The sequence below is a fragment of the Ailuropoda melanoleuca genome, chromosome 13, assembly GCF_002007445.2.
Source record: "Ailuropoda melanoleuca isolate Jingjing chromosome 13, ASM200744v2, whole genome shotgun sequence".
Taxonomy (NCBI): domain Eukaryota; kingdom Metazoa; phylum Chordata; class Mammalia; order Carnivora; family Ursidae; genus Ailuropoda; species Ailuropoda melanoleuca.
The window spans coordinates 70,358,663-70,371,752 of NC_048230.1; the positions used below are offsets into that span (position 1 = coordinate 70,358,663).

Consider the following 13,090-nt stretch of genomic DNA (forward strand, 5'->3'; position numbering starts at 1 on the left):
TGCCCCTTCGCAAAGGGAAATGACTCGTGGGACAGCTTCTCCATCTACCAAGGCTTCCCTTCAGCCCACTCCCCACAAAAAGATACGCCCTCAAGGTATGTGCCCCAGCCTAGAGGGCAGGAGGACAGACAAAATGCTCTCTCAGAGAAAGTGAGCGACTTGCTCACCCAGCGCGCTGGAAAGTTTGAACAGCATGGCTGTCCAAGCTACGAGGCAACGGGACACTCCCTTTCCTGACCTTTGAACTTGCCTGCCACAGGAGGTGGGGGTCTCCTGTCACAAGGAATCTTCCCACCACTTTTTGTCTCCAGTGTTCAAGGGATGCCCCACCCAAATCCAGCACCCCCAAACCCTGAGCATCTTGGCCCAGAAGGGTCAGGAACCCCTGAAATCCCTGGTTGGAAACCTAGCTGACATTTGCTGGCTGGGTGACCCTGGGCAACTCATCATCCGATAGGAGCCTCTGTTTTCTCATCTGTAAAATGGGGATAGATTGGAACTTTGTAAGAAAATGTGTGTAAAACATCTGGTAAATTGGAAGGTTTCTCCGGCCCCTTGTCACATCCCCTCAACGGGCTCCAAGAAGAACTAGAGGTTCCCCACCCACCCTCACTCCCCACCACAAGCCCAACTCCTCTTCAGGGGAAGGAATCTCCCCTTCTCGGCACTCCCAGGCTGGGGGGCTGTGAGCGGGACTCGTTCCACCAGGGGGCGCTCCCTCCCCAGCAGGCGTGCCCTCACCGCCTTGTTCCTACAGGGCAAACCAGCTTGCCAAGGGGAAACAATCATGGAATTATGACACACATCTCAATCACTGAAACCTTTTTAAAATAAATTAAGACAATTTTATTTATTTTTTAAAAGATTTTATTTATTTATTTATTTATTTATTTATTTGACAGAGAGAGAGACAGCCAGCGAGAGAGGGAACACAGCAGGGGGAATGGGAGAGAAAGAAGCAGGCTCATAGCAGAGGAGCCTGATGTGGGGCTCGATCCCATAAGGCCGGGATCACGCCCCGAGCCGAAGGCAGACGCTTAACGACTGCGCCACCCAGGCGCCCCTAAGACAATTTTAAAATTATGTGTGAGAATTGGGGGACTCTAATAGTTTTTTAAAGCTCTTGAAGTAAAAAGGGAGGGGAAAAAAGGTTTTGAAGGAAAAGCCGTCGCAAGCAGCCCGGAGCTCCTCTCTCACCTGCCTCAGAGGCTCCCACAGCCAGCCCCGCCATCAGAGTTCGCTGCCCTCTGGGCCAGGCCACCCTCGGTGCCTGCCCGCTCCCCATCCCCAGCTCCCAGAACCACTCCTGCCTCTGTAGTCCATGCCCTTGAGGCAGCCAGAGGGAGCTTTCAAGACACCAGTGAGACTGCGTTGCACCTTTTATTAAAATGCCCTCAGGATTCCCAAGAGAAAAAAGCCTTGTGTGACCGGCAGCTCTCCCCACGGCTCCTCCCTCCTCTGTTCGCTCTCCTGAGCCACACTGGCCTCCAAAAATGCAGATTCATTCCCACCTGGGGCCTTCTTCCCAGGCTGTTCTCTCTGCTGGAAGACCCCCTCCCTACCGCCCCCACTGGCACTGGTGGGGAAACAGGTCACAAAGGCCAGATACCACTGCTCAGTACAAAAGCTGGTGACCCTGGTCCAGGCACCTACCCTCCCTGGGCCCCAGGCTGCCCACTCCTGTGCTGGACTCGGGAGGGGGAGATGTGATGCATGTCAGGAGTACGGGCAACAGGGCATTCTGGATCTGCACCCCACTCCCCAAGCACAGCACACAGAACACCCAGCCCTGGTCAGGCCTCCAGAACAATGAGACCCCCAGCCCGGCTCCCAGACGCTCCTCCCTGCCCCACTCCCAGCCCTTTGCCCCTGTGGTTGCCCTTGACTGACACCACCACCAGCCAATCCAAGACCTGCCCACCCTTCCCGACCCCGGTCAGGATCCACTCAGCATAGAATCCTGAAAGAAGCCCAGATACCAGAACCAGGCAGAACCTCAAGGCTTCCAGTCTTCTGCCCCTTCCCAAAAGCCCCTTGGGCTCACAGACAGGGTCTACAGTCCCCCACTAGGGAGGGACCCTCCACAGTCCATCCAGGGCTGGCAAATAGAGAACACAGAGGCCCAGAGGGAAAACTGGGGTGAGATCAATCTTGGAGGAGCTCCTGGGGGAGGGAGACTTTGAGCTAATAGTTATAGATATTTACTGGACAAATAGTTATCCAACACCTGCTATGTGCCAAGTACTGCGCCAGGCATGGGAACTGTGAACAAGATAGACATGGTCCTGCCCTGCGGGGCTGGGGAGAGGGGGCACAGTGGTAAACAGACACACAGAGAAATACTGTGGTGAGAATAAAGCAGGGCAGGGGTAGAGCGTGCAGGGGTATCAGGCACTGAAGGGATATTTGAGGAGCACATGAAGGGGAACCCATTTGATCCAACAGAAGCCCTACTCAGGCGGAGCAGACATCAACACAAAGGTCCTGGCCGGCTCTGGGCTAAAGGCCCCCTCCTCCAGGAAGCCACTTCAGATTGCTTCTCCTGATCCACGCTGCATCTGCACACTGTCCCATGAGTTCTGCCTGCCTCCCCCTGGGTGCCCGATGCTTGTGCTCAGCAAGATCATGTGTTGGATAAACCAGTGAGAAGATGCGTCCACACTACAGAGGCGTGGTCTGTGTCCCCAGTAGGCCAAGGCTGGGTGTTCTTCATTCTGGTGTCCCCAGTGCCCAGGGCAGTGGCGGGCATACAGCAGGTGCTCAGTAAGTGTTGAACAGGTGTGAAATAAGGAAGTGATGCCAGAAAACAAGGTCAATGATGGCTGTCCCCACATTTCCCTCCGTACCCTCATGCCCCATCTCCTGGTGGAAGGACACCCCGCCTCAGTCGGCCAGGGGGGTCATGACTCCTCAGCCCAGCCGGGCCCAGGAAAATGCTTCTGTTCCACTGGAGATAAATGTCTGTTCCTTTGTTGGACTGTTAGCTGTACATCGTTAGGGGGCAAACAGGAGGCGTGTGCCCTCCTGTTCAAGAGTGGCTTGGCCGCAGCCCTCCATCCTGAAGAAGGCAACCCAGGGAGGGGCTGGACACAGCCGTCACAGGCGAGGGCGCGAGGAAAAGCAGCGACAGTCACATGCTTATTATCACATGAGGAAGGCTGCATTCAAAGCTTGGATCCCAAGGTCATGGGCTGTGTGGGTGTGAGGTACGAGGAGTGAATGAATGTGCGGAAATCGAGGGTGTGAGTGCGTGTGTATATGAGGTCTGCACACGTGTGTGCGAAGACAGGAAAACACCTAGAGGAAAATGCACCAAACTGATCTCTGGGAGATGGGATCCAGATGGTTTTTATTGGCTTTTATGCTTTTCGATATTTTCTTGATTTTTCTGTACTCAGCCTGCGGTACTTTTAGAAACAGAAGAAAGCTAAATATAAGTAGTTTTTTAAAGGCCATCGATGCAGAAGGCAGAGAGCAGGCGAAGAGGCTGGTGTGGCTGGGCAGGCACCTGGGCCTAGGGAGGTGGGGGGCACTATGGGGCTCAGGGGGCACAGGTGTCCAGGAGACAGGACGTTGGGCCGCCAACCCACCTTCCTCACTCACCAACTCCAGTGTGACACTGACCTCCAGTCCCCCATCTGTGTTCTAAGCTCCCTCTGACCCTGATGCTCCAGAACGATCTGTCCCATATGGCATCTAGGGCTCAGGCCAGGAGGGGCTGGGTGTGAGCAGCAGGGGACACACAACACTGTAGGGGGTGCCTTCTGGGCCTGGGATTCAGCATCAGGGGTGCCTGCCCGCTGGAGGGGCCGCCAGCAAGCTCCCACGGCTGGAGACAAATGCCCACGGTTAGCTGCTGCCTGCGTAGGAGGTGAGACTCAAGACGGTAATTTTCTCCCGTGCCTACAACGTGCCTACACCGAAACATGTGGGCAGAGGCAGGAAAATGCTGCTGTGACGGGGCTGGGTCCTGCTGAGGGGAGGGTTCACCGAATGGCAGTCGGGTGGAAGCTTCCCCTGAGGTTGACCTGTCCTGAGCCCTACTCTCCAGCCAGATGGCCCCTATGTCAGGATCTCAGCTTCTAAAGGACCCTGAACCTCCCCCCAGGCGAAGGCTCTGCAGATGCCTTTAACAAAATCCCCTCAGGCCTGGTAATCACCACATCCCATCCCCCCGCCACACACCACCCGCCTTGGGCTTCCCCCCACCACCAGGCAGAGGCCTTGGCCCTGCCACTGCTTTTACCACCACCCTATCCACCCTGAGTTCTCCACCCAAGACGCTGCCCAGAGCAGCACACAGTGGAAGGATTGAGGGGCTTCGGCTCAGAAAAACCTGGGTCCAAAGCGACAGAGAGCCAGGCCGAGGTGCCTTCCACCATGCTTCGGGGCCTCCCTTGCAGGAGGGGCAGAACAGTTTGTAAAGGCAGAGTTCCCTATGGTGAGTGCCCGATGGCAGAGGAGGACAGACAGAGCAGGGCAGGAGACACACAGCTGCCACCACCTCCAGATGGCTGCCAGGCCTCACTCCAGCCATGAGGCTGAACCAAGTTTCAGAAGCAAACAGCTCAGCCCAGCGGCATGACCCACCGGCTGCATCACCACGGCCCTATAGCTTCACCTGCCAGACGTCTGCACCAGGTGTCCTGGGGGAGGGGACTGTCCCCTGCATTCAGCCGGGACCTTGTTGGGGGGAACGTGGCCCCATCTCAGACACAGCCTGGTGTCTAAGGGACAAGAGACACACGACCCAACCTCCTGGCCTATGGGACTCTGATATCTGCAAATATTTATTTTCTTCTCCAGGACTCTGGTGAAGAAGGAGGTCAACAGAAGCAGGCCTCTATCCTCTGGGTCTGGCAGGGGTAATAAGCCAGGGACAGACAGGACGCCCATGGGCCTGGGCCTTGCGCTGGAGGACTGGAGAGAGGATGGGCCACCTTAGAACCTGACGCGGAAGCTCCTCTTCGTGGAGGACCGAAGGGTGGCCTTCAGAGGTCTTGACAGCAGTTCAATGAATGAGGCAACAGGTACGGGGGTCGCCGACCTCTGCACAATGTACCCGGACGCCTGGGACAGGACTGAGGGGGAGGCCTGGAGATGCGGGGAGCTGGATAAGGCGGACTCCCGGAACCCGAGCCTGAGGCTGTCAGGGCGAGGGTGTCGCTAGGGAAGAGGGAGGTGGCAGACGAGCGGGTGCTCCTATCAGGATCCAGGTGCTTGCGGCTGTCGTGGGCTGCCAGCCGGATGTGTGGGACCTGCCGCTCTAGAATGCTGTGCAGCATGAGGTCGGGCGTGCGGGCGGGCGACAGTCTGCTGAAGTGCAGGCTTTGGTAGATCTGGGGTGAAATCTGGGGGCAACAGCAGGCGGTTCACCCAGGACCAAGAGCAGCCTCACAGGAAGGATGGGCCCTGGGGTCTTCCTGGACAAAAGAAGTCTCCAGAGTACCACTGTTTTCACGGAGCACTGCAAGCCCACTGTGTGCCAGGCCTGGCACCCGGCCCTTCTGGTGCTGACGGCTACACTTTGTGCTTAGCACCGGACTCTCCCCATCTTAGAACGACGCCTCAAGCTGGACCCGAGTGGGGCCCCCACCTCTCCTGTCAGCGCTCACCAGGCTGCGCTCTGAGGCCCATCTCCAGAAGGCGGGAATGCTGAGCAGCCCCCCTTCGCACTGACCTCTCCAAGCCCAGGACAGAAGGGTTCTCTTACTTCAAGTGCCCACCACAGAGGGAGGAAGCTCTATGGCAAACGCCTTTGGAAGAGGCTTGAGTCTGTCCAAGCAAGAGGCAGGATGGGGCTGAAAGCTGTCCTGCAAAATCCCCGGCTCCCTCTTTCTTTCCCCAAGCCGAGCGCCCTTGCATTCCCTCCATCCCTGAGGCCCCAGGAGACCCTGTGTCTGTTCTGGAGCCGCCCACGGTATGGAGGCGGACAAACAGCCAAACGAACAGCCACAGACTCTGGGAAATTCTTTGAAGTAGATCGGAAGTACCAGGCCCGTGGAGAACCGCCTCCCATCTGCCCCATGAGGGTGTCCTCAGAGACAAAACCTGTGTCCATGGCCTGGTGTCCAGGGCACCAGCCAGACCAGCTTCCTCCCAGAACTGCCTGTGGCCCAGCGTTCTGTTTAAGGACTGACGCTCCCCGGCCCCTGACTGGAGGGCCCTGGGGCACGAGGGTGGCTGTGGATGAGAGGGGCCCCCCAGCCTCCCGCACCAGCACCTCGGGAAGCAAGCCCCGCCCTGCCTCACCTGGTGCTTCATCCAGCCATACTGCACGTGGGTGGACAGGAGTTGGTGACTCCGGGACCGGTCCTTGGGCTTGTACGCTGCTCCCACGACTTCACTCATCTGCGGGCGCCACGGGTTAAGAGTGAAGCCTCGGGGCAGACCGTGGCGGCCCCCTCTGTGCCCTGGGCCCCCCCGCAGCCTCACCTGCTTGCCCTTGGACTCCCACTTGCGCCAGCTGTGCTCGATGTCTTCCGGGGAGCGCTCTCCGGCCCATGGGGACGTCTGGGTGATCTTCTGCAGCTTGGCCCAGGCCTCAGCCTCCGCGTCGGCCTTGCCGTTCAGGAGAGCCATGAGCGCCACCTGCTCCCGCCGCTGGTACACCAGGGCCTCAGCCAGAGCCCGCTCCTCCCTGACGCGAGGGCCTTTCCTTCATAAGATGCCCTCATACCACAAGACAGGGCAGCCTTCCTACGGACCCCGAGAGGCCTTCTCCCTCCTGGGCCGAGCCTCTCCCAAACTTCTCATCCCTCCCCTGAGGCCATACTGCCCAGGGCCCATCATTAAACAAGTGTCCAGGGAACGTTAGCAAAGCCCAGACTAAACTGACCCCTGACAAGTCCTGTGACCTTTCCCACCACCCTGTGCTCTCCCCATGGAGGCCTAACACCCCATCTTGACCTTACCTGGGCCTCCCCTTGTGAAATATTTATACATCCTCTCCCTCCCAGGGAAACCCTGCCTCTGCCTTGTTTGCTAATCCCACACGGGACTGTAAAGATGTATACCTCGACAAGAGGAGAGGAGCCACAAGGACCGGATGGGTACCTGGAAAACTCCTACTTACACATCAAAACCTAACTCCAGAAATCTCCTCTCCTATGAAGATTTTTACTTGACCCACCCAATGAGGGGACTGTCCTCTGAGCCATTCCTGTTCTTAACAGTCCCATCACACATCACATAAACCAGCAGCCGTGAGTTTGCATGTCCATCTCCCCGAGGGGACTGTGAGTTCTCGGAGGCAGGACCTGTGTCTGGATTGTTTTGGATCTCTAGAACCTAGCACAGAGTCTGGCAGTCAGCAGGACCTCAAAAAACAGTTTTTGGAATGACCCAACATGATCTGAGACTTGGTCAGGAGTGAGAGTGGCACACGGGTGGAGGAGGAACCCGGAGAGGAAAGCAGCAGCCTGACTTTCCCGGGGCTCAGGGAAATAACTCGAGCCTCTGCTCAGGACCAGAGACCCGGGCACTCTCCTACTAGGGACCTCTAGCCACATAGAAATGGCCTGGGCAGGGGAGCCAGCCCTGGCTGATCTGGACCTGGCTCTGGGGTGGGGGCCCATCGAAGGGCCTGCATTTTTATATTTCCTGCTGGTTTGTGCCACTCAAACTTTCGGCTGAGCTGGGCTCCTAGGCCACAGCTGCCGCCTGTACAGTCCAGTGTCCTGCAGGTCCCAAGCCTGTGGCCTTCTGAGGGCCCTCCCCAGAGATGTCCAGCACTACCCAGCCCAGATGAGGCTGCCCAGGACCTGGGGAGGCTCCCAGCATCCCCCTCGTTGGGCCGGCAAAGAGCAGGGGGCTGTGATAACTCACTGCAACTCTGGACGGAAGGCCTTCTGGGTCGTGTCTGTAGAGTCGGCCTCCTCTGAGGTTTTTCTCACTTCAAGATCTCCGACCATCTGAACACCCTCCAACCTTTTCCAAACACTCAGGCCAAACGTCCCTGTGATTTAACCAGACCCAGCTCAGTAACAAGAACTGGTCTACCTCCCCTCCTCTGATCCTTCTGCCCTTCACCCTCCCCCCTCAAGAGTCAGCTAGCAACCCCTTACCCTTGGCCTACACCTCCGGGTGCTTACCACGTGCCAGGCATTATGCTGGCTACTCAACAAATACCCGAAGGACCAGACACTAGCCCTAGAGTACACTTGGAGCAAAGGCCAAGGCATCCTGCCCCGCATGTAGGCTGAGATGGAAAGGGCACTGTGGCGATGACAGTGATCCTCGGTTGGGCTTACGTAGCTCATGTAGAAAGTAGCAATGGCACAAAATGATCAGGTGTCCATCAGATGTGAGGTTGGGGTGGCACTGGGGAGGAACAGGGCTGGAGGGGAAAGCAGGGAGTGAGAACAGAGAAGCACGAGTCCGGCTTTGGGGCAGGGCATAGCTAGTAGTAGGCCATTCTCCTGCAGATTTTTTAGAATTAAAAAAATATATATAGTAAAAAATCCTATTTTAAAAAGTCATCGGAGAGGAGTAGAAGTGAAAGAGAGTAGATGAGCTAAATTACAGAAAAGGAAGGGTCCTTCCAAGAAGACCTGAAAATGAGGGCTGCTTCCTTCTCTGGGAGCATTTTCTGAGTCTGCGGGTGGGCTTAGACAAAGGAAGCTACTGGAAGGAAGAGAAACCGCCCAAGCTTCTGAGAGCCATTCTGGCTGGCAGGATGGATCAAGTCTAATGGAGTTCCATACACATCGCTGTGTTTTCCACAGACATTTGCTGAGCAGTGGGGGAGCTGAGGGCCTGGAAGTTGGGCTAGACAAATAGAATGAGGTTCATGGGAGACAAAGTCCCACTAGAGGAAGAAGCCTTTTAACAAACACAACAGACTTCACCCTGGAGACAGACCATCACAATGGAAAACAGAAGCAAACTGAGTCTACCGAAAGCTGCAGTCCAGCCCCAACCCAGCTCAGTTCCTGACTGCAGTGAGATGAACAGCCCCATAGAGAGGAACCAGCACAGGCACTGGAGGAAAATCATGCAAATTTCGGTCTCTGTGGTTCTTTTATGCAAAGTCCAAAGTCTGGGGTCTCGTTTTGGATTTGGTTTTAGTTTTGGTTTGGGTTTGGGTTTTGGTGGTGGGCGGGGGGGTGTTGTTTTGGGGGATTTTGGAGGGATGGATTTTTTTTATGCATATAACATGTAAAAAGAGAGGAAAGTATAACCTAAAAAGTATAACCTAAAGTTACAGGACAGAAAAGTATAACCTAAAAAGAAGAAATAGGCATTAGAATCTGACCCACAGAGAATTCTGACGTTGGAGTCATCAAATAAAACTTTAAAATAACTATTGTAAATAGTTAAATGAAATAATGGAAAATATGAACAAAGGGAAGGAAAAGAAGGAGAATTTCAACAATGAATTGGATTCTATAGGAAAGAACCAAATGGGTATTTGAGAACTAAAAAAAACAAAAAACAAAAAACAAAATTAAGAATTAACTGAATGGATTTAATAGCAGGCTGCATACAGAAGAAGACAAGATTAATGAATCGGAAGGCAGGTCAGCAGAAAATATCCAAACTGTAATGAAGAGATTGGAAACAACAACGACAACAGCAACAACAAAACAGAGAGAACAGAGCAGAGTATGAAAGATATATGGGACAGAGTCAAATGTTCTAACATACATGTAACTGGAACCCCACAACAGGAGGAGAGAGAGGATGGGTAAAAGCAGTACTGAGAAGATGATGTTTGACAATTTTTTAAAACTGATGAAAAATAGCAACCCCCAGGTTAAAAAAGATCAGTTACTCCAAGCAGTATAAACACAAATAAAACCATACTTCGGGCACGTCATAGTCAAACTGCTGAAAACCAAAAGCAGACAGAGAAAAAAGAAAAATTACCTTCAAAGTATCAACCTCTGGGGTATGTGGGTGGCTCAGTCGGGTAAGCGACAGATTCTTGATTTCGGCTCAGGTCATGATCTCAGGGTCATGAGATCGAGCCCCATGTTGGAGTCTGCCTAAGTGGATTCTGCTTAAGATTCTCTCGGTCTCCCTCTGCCCTCCTCACCCCACGCCACTCACACATACTCTCTCTCTCAAAAAAAAAAATGAAATGAAATGTCAACTTACAACTGACTTTTCAAAAGAAAATACAGAAGCCAGAGATGATGGGAAAATCTTTTTTTTAAGTACTGAAAGAAAATAAACTTCCAGCTGAGAATTCTATTCCCAGAAAATAGTCTTAACATTTTAAGGCAAAATAAAGATGTTTTCAGATAAATAAAAGCTTAAAGAATTAATCACTAGCAGGGATGCCTGGGTGGCTCAGGTCAGTTAAGTGATTGACTCTATTTTTTTTTAAGATTTTATTTATTTATTTGAGAGAGAGAGTGTGAATGAAGGAAGGAGTGGTGGGAAGAAAGTAAGATTCTTACAGGAGAAGTGGTATCAGGTCAAGAGTGCATATTATAATCTCTAGGGTAACCACTAAAGAATAATATAAAAACAAACAATTAAAAAGGAATAAAACAAGATAATTGTTTTAAATACTTGATTAATCCAAAAGAAGGCAGAAAAAGAAGAATGAAGAACAGAAAACAGATATCAAGATGATAGACTTAAACCATATAAGTAATTTCATTAATATTTGAAGGGACTACATATCCAATTAAAAGGCAAAGACTGTCAGGGTGAAAAAAATAAGACTCAATATAATGCTGTTCAAAAGAGGCACATTTAAATATAAGGACAGAGACAGGCTGAAAAGTCATGTTGGCAAAGGGTACAAACTTTCAGTTATAAGATGAATTAAATTCTGGGGATCTAATGTACAGCATGGTGACTACAGTTAATGATACTATACTGCCCACTTGAAATTTGCTAAGAGTAGATATTAAGTGTTCTCACCACCAAAAAAAAAAATTAGTAACTATATGAGGTGATAGATGTAATAATTACCTTGATTGTGGCAATTATTTCACAATGTACCCATATACCAAATCATCATGTCATATAGTTAAGATGTCAGCTTACTCAGTCTTTTTTTTGGTTTCTATTACTATGTCTTCATAGTCACTAAACTTTTCTTCTGTAGTATCTAATCTGCTATTAATCCTATCCAGTGTATTTTTATCTCAGACATTGTTTTTAATTTCTTAACTTCAATTTGGGTCTTTTTACATATATTCCAGTCCTCTCTTTAACATGTTGATGTTTTCTTCTATCTTTTGTAACACATGAAGTACATTCATAATATTTATATACATTATATATTATAATATTACATCTATTTATACTATATTATATATAATTTATAATATTACGGATGTACTTGTATATATTATATATAATTTACACTAATTTTGTATATTATATTATGTATAATATATGAGTATAAATTATACCTCAGGAATTGCTATTCTTTGCTGCCTGCTGTCTAATGTCTGGAAACTGTTATATATATTTTGTTCATGCTTTTAGTCGTTTGAAGTGGAGATGTAAATCCAGTCCTTGTTACTCTGTCATGTTTGGAACCAACAGAAATGATAGGCAATAGAAACAGACCCAGGAGTGAACCAGATATGGGAATTATCAAAGACTTTAAAATAACTTTGATCAAAATGTTCAAGAATATAAAGTAGAAGATGAGGAATTTCATCAGAGAACAGAAATAAATTTAAAATAGTCAAAAAGTTTTTACCCATATAAGAGCTGAAAATGCAAGGAAACCTAAGTGAACTAATTCAGAAAGGAATAAGCCTTTGATAAGAGACAAGAGACCAAGGCTACTTTCAACCTGACAGAGTAATGAGAGGAGGTTGAATCCTCTGTGGAGGAGGAGAAACCAGATGAGTCCTTAGTGAACTTTGAACAGCCTCACATGACATAACAGATTATAGCCCAGGATGTTCCAGCCACAGGGCAAGTCTGCAGCTACCCACCAACTGTTTCCTTCAGGCCTTCCCAGGGTATATGGTGACCATACAAGGCAGGCGGGGGCCAGGCAGAAGAGCTGAGAGATAGACTTATACTTTCTTACTAAGTGTATAAGTATAAGATGCTTTTTATGTGATGGCTATATGGGTATGTATGGGTATGTATTTACTTTCTGAAAATTCACAAGCTGAACCCTTTTGGTTTGTGTGCTTTTCTTTATGCATGTTATAACACAACAAATAAGTTTATTTTTAAAAAGAGAAAGGGATGTGCCTTCTCAGATATATGATTCACAAAAATATACACAGGCAAATAATTTTGGGTGGGTGGGTGGGTGGGTGGATGGACAGACTGCTGAATGGACAACTAGAAATCCTGTGATACTATTTGAGCAGAGACAGCTGCTGTGGCCTGAAACCCCACCCCACAGGATATAAGGTTTATGCCAGCTTAGGTTCTAATGGGGACAGGGCCATGATGAAGGTAGCATGGCTGACCTTCAGCAGGACCCATACCAATGGTGTCACCGGAGAGTTTCCAAGCCTTGACGTCACAGTCCTGGCCAGCACTGATAACCAGCTGGAAGCTATCCACATACAGGATGTCTGCCACACTATCCAAATGGCCCTTCCAGGTATTCAGAAGCTTGGGAGGAACCAGGGAAATGGTCTGGCCAGCCACAACCTACAGGGGAAACACAGGAGAACTACTTATACTGGAGCTAGTAGAGCCCTCTGGAAGGATCCTAGGACACAGTCCCCTGGCCCATGTCCCAGGGTTCTAGTTCTAGACATTTTCCCACATTAACTTAGGTGAGTTCTGGCACTTCTCTGGCCACCTCTGGTCCCTTTGGTTAAATCATAAAGAAGCATTTGCATATTGCTATGTTGTTTACCAACTGCATCTATACAGATTATCCCATTTGAACATCATAACAACCTTCAGGATGGGCGAGTCTCACCATTTCACAGAGGAGAAAAGTGAGCCCAAAGCCGCATAGCTAGAAAGTGGTGAGGCTAGGACAAGACCTGGGTCTTCTAAAATTGTTCAGCTGGGCACTGGGAATAGAACAGGGTGAGCAAGGGACTGATAGATCACATTACACTATGAAAGGATGAACTCTACTTAACTGGAAAATGAGTAAAAATAACCAGGGTTCTTTTAAATAAAACAGTATTGAAGG

General features: G+C 50.5%; 1 protein-coding gene across 1 annotated transcript in view; it reads right to left on the reverse strand.

Moving 5' to 3' along the window:
* Positions 1–1,045: 1,045 nt before the first annotated feature.
* The window catches only part of EFCAB8 (EF-hand calcium binding domain 8), a 67,210-nt gene continuing 55,165 nt past the window's right edge, over positions 1,046–13,090 (reverse strand). Inside the window, exons 23-27 of the mRNA XM_034640131.1 lie at positions 12,423–12,591; positions 7,828–7,957; positions 6,436–6,640; positions 6,253–6,351; positions 1,046–5,351 (exon numbers count right to left, since the gene is read on the reverse strand). Coding sequence (XP_034496022.1) covers positions 4,992–5,351; positions 6,253–6,351; positions 6,436–6,640; positions 7,828–7,957; positions 12,423–12,591 — 963 coding nt within the window. The 3' untranslated portion in view covers positions 1,046–4,991. The remainder of the gene's footprint in view (positions 5,352–6,252; positions 6,352–6,435; positions 6,641–7,827; positions 7,958–12,422; positions 12,592–13,090) is intronic.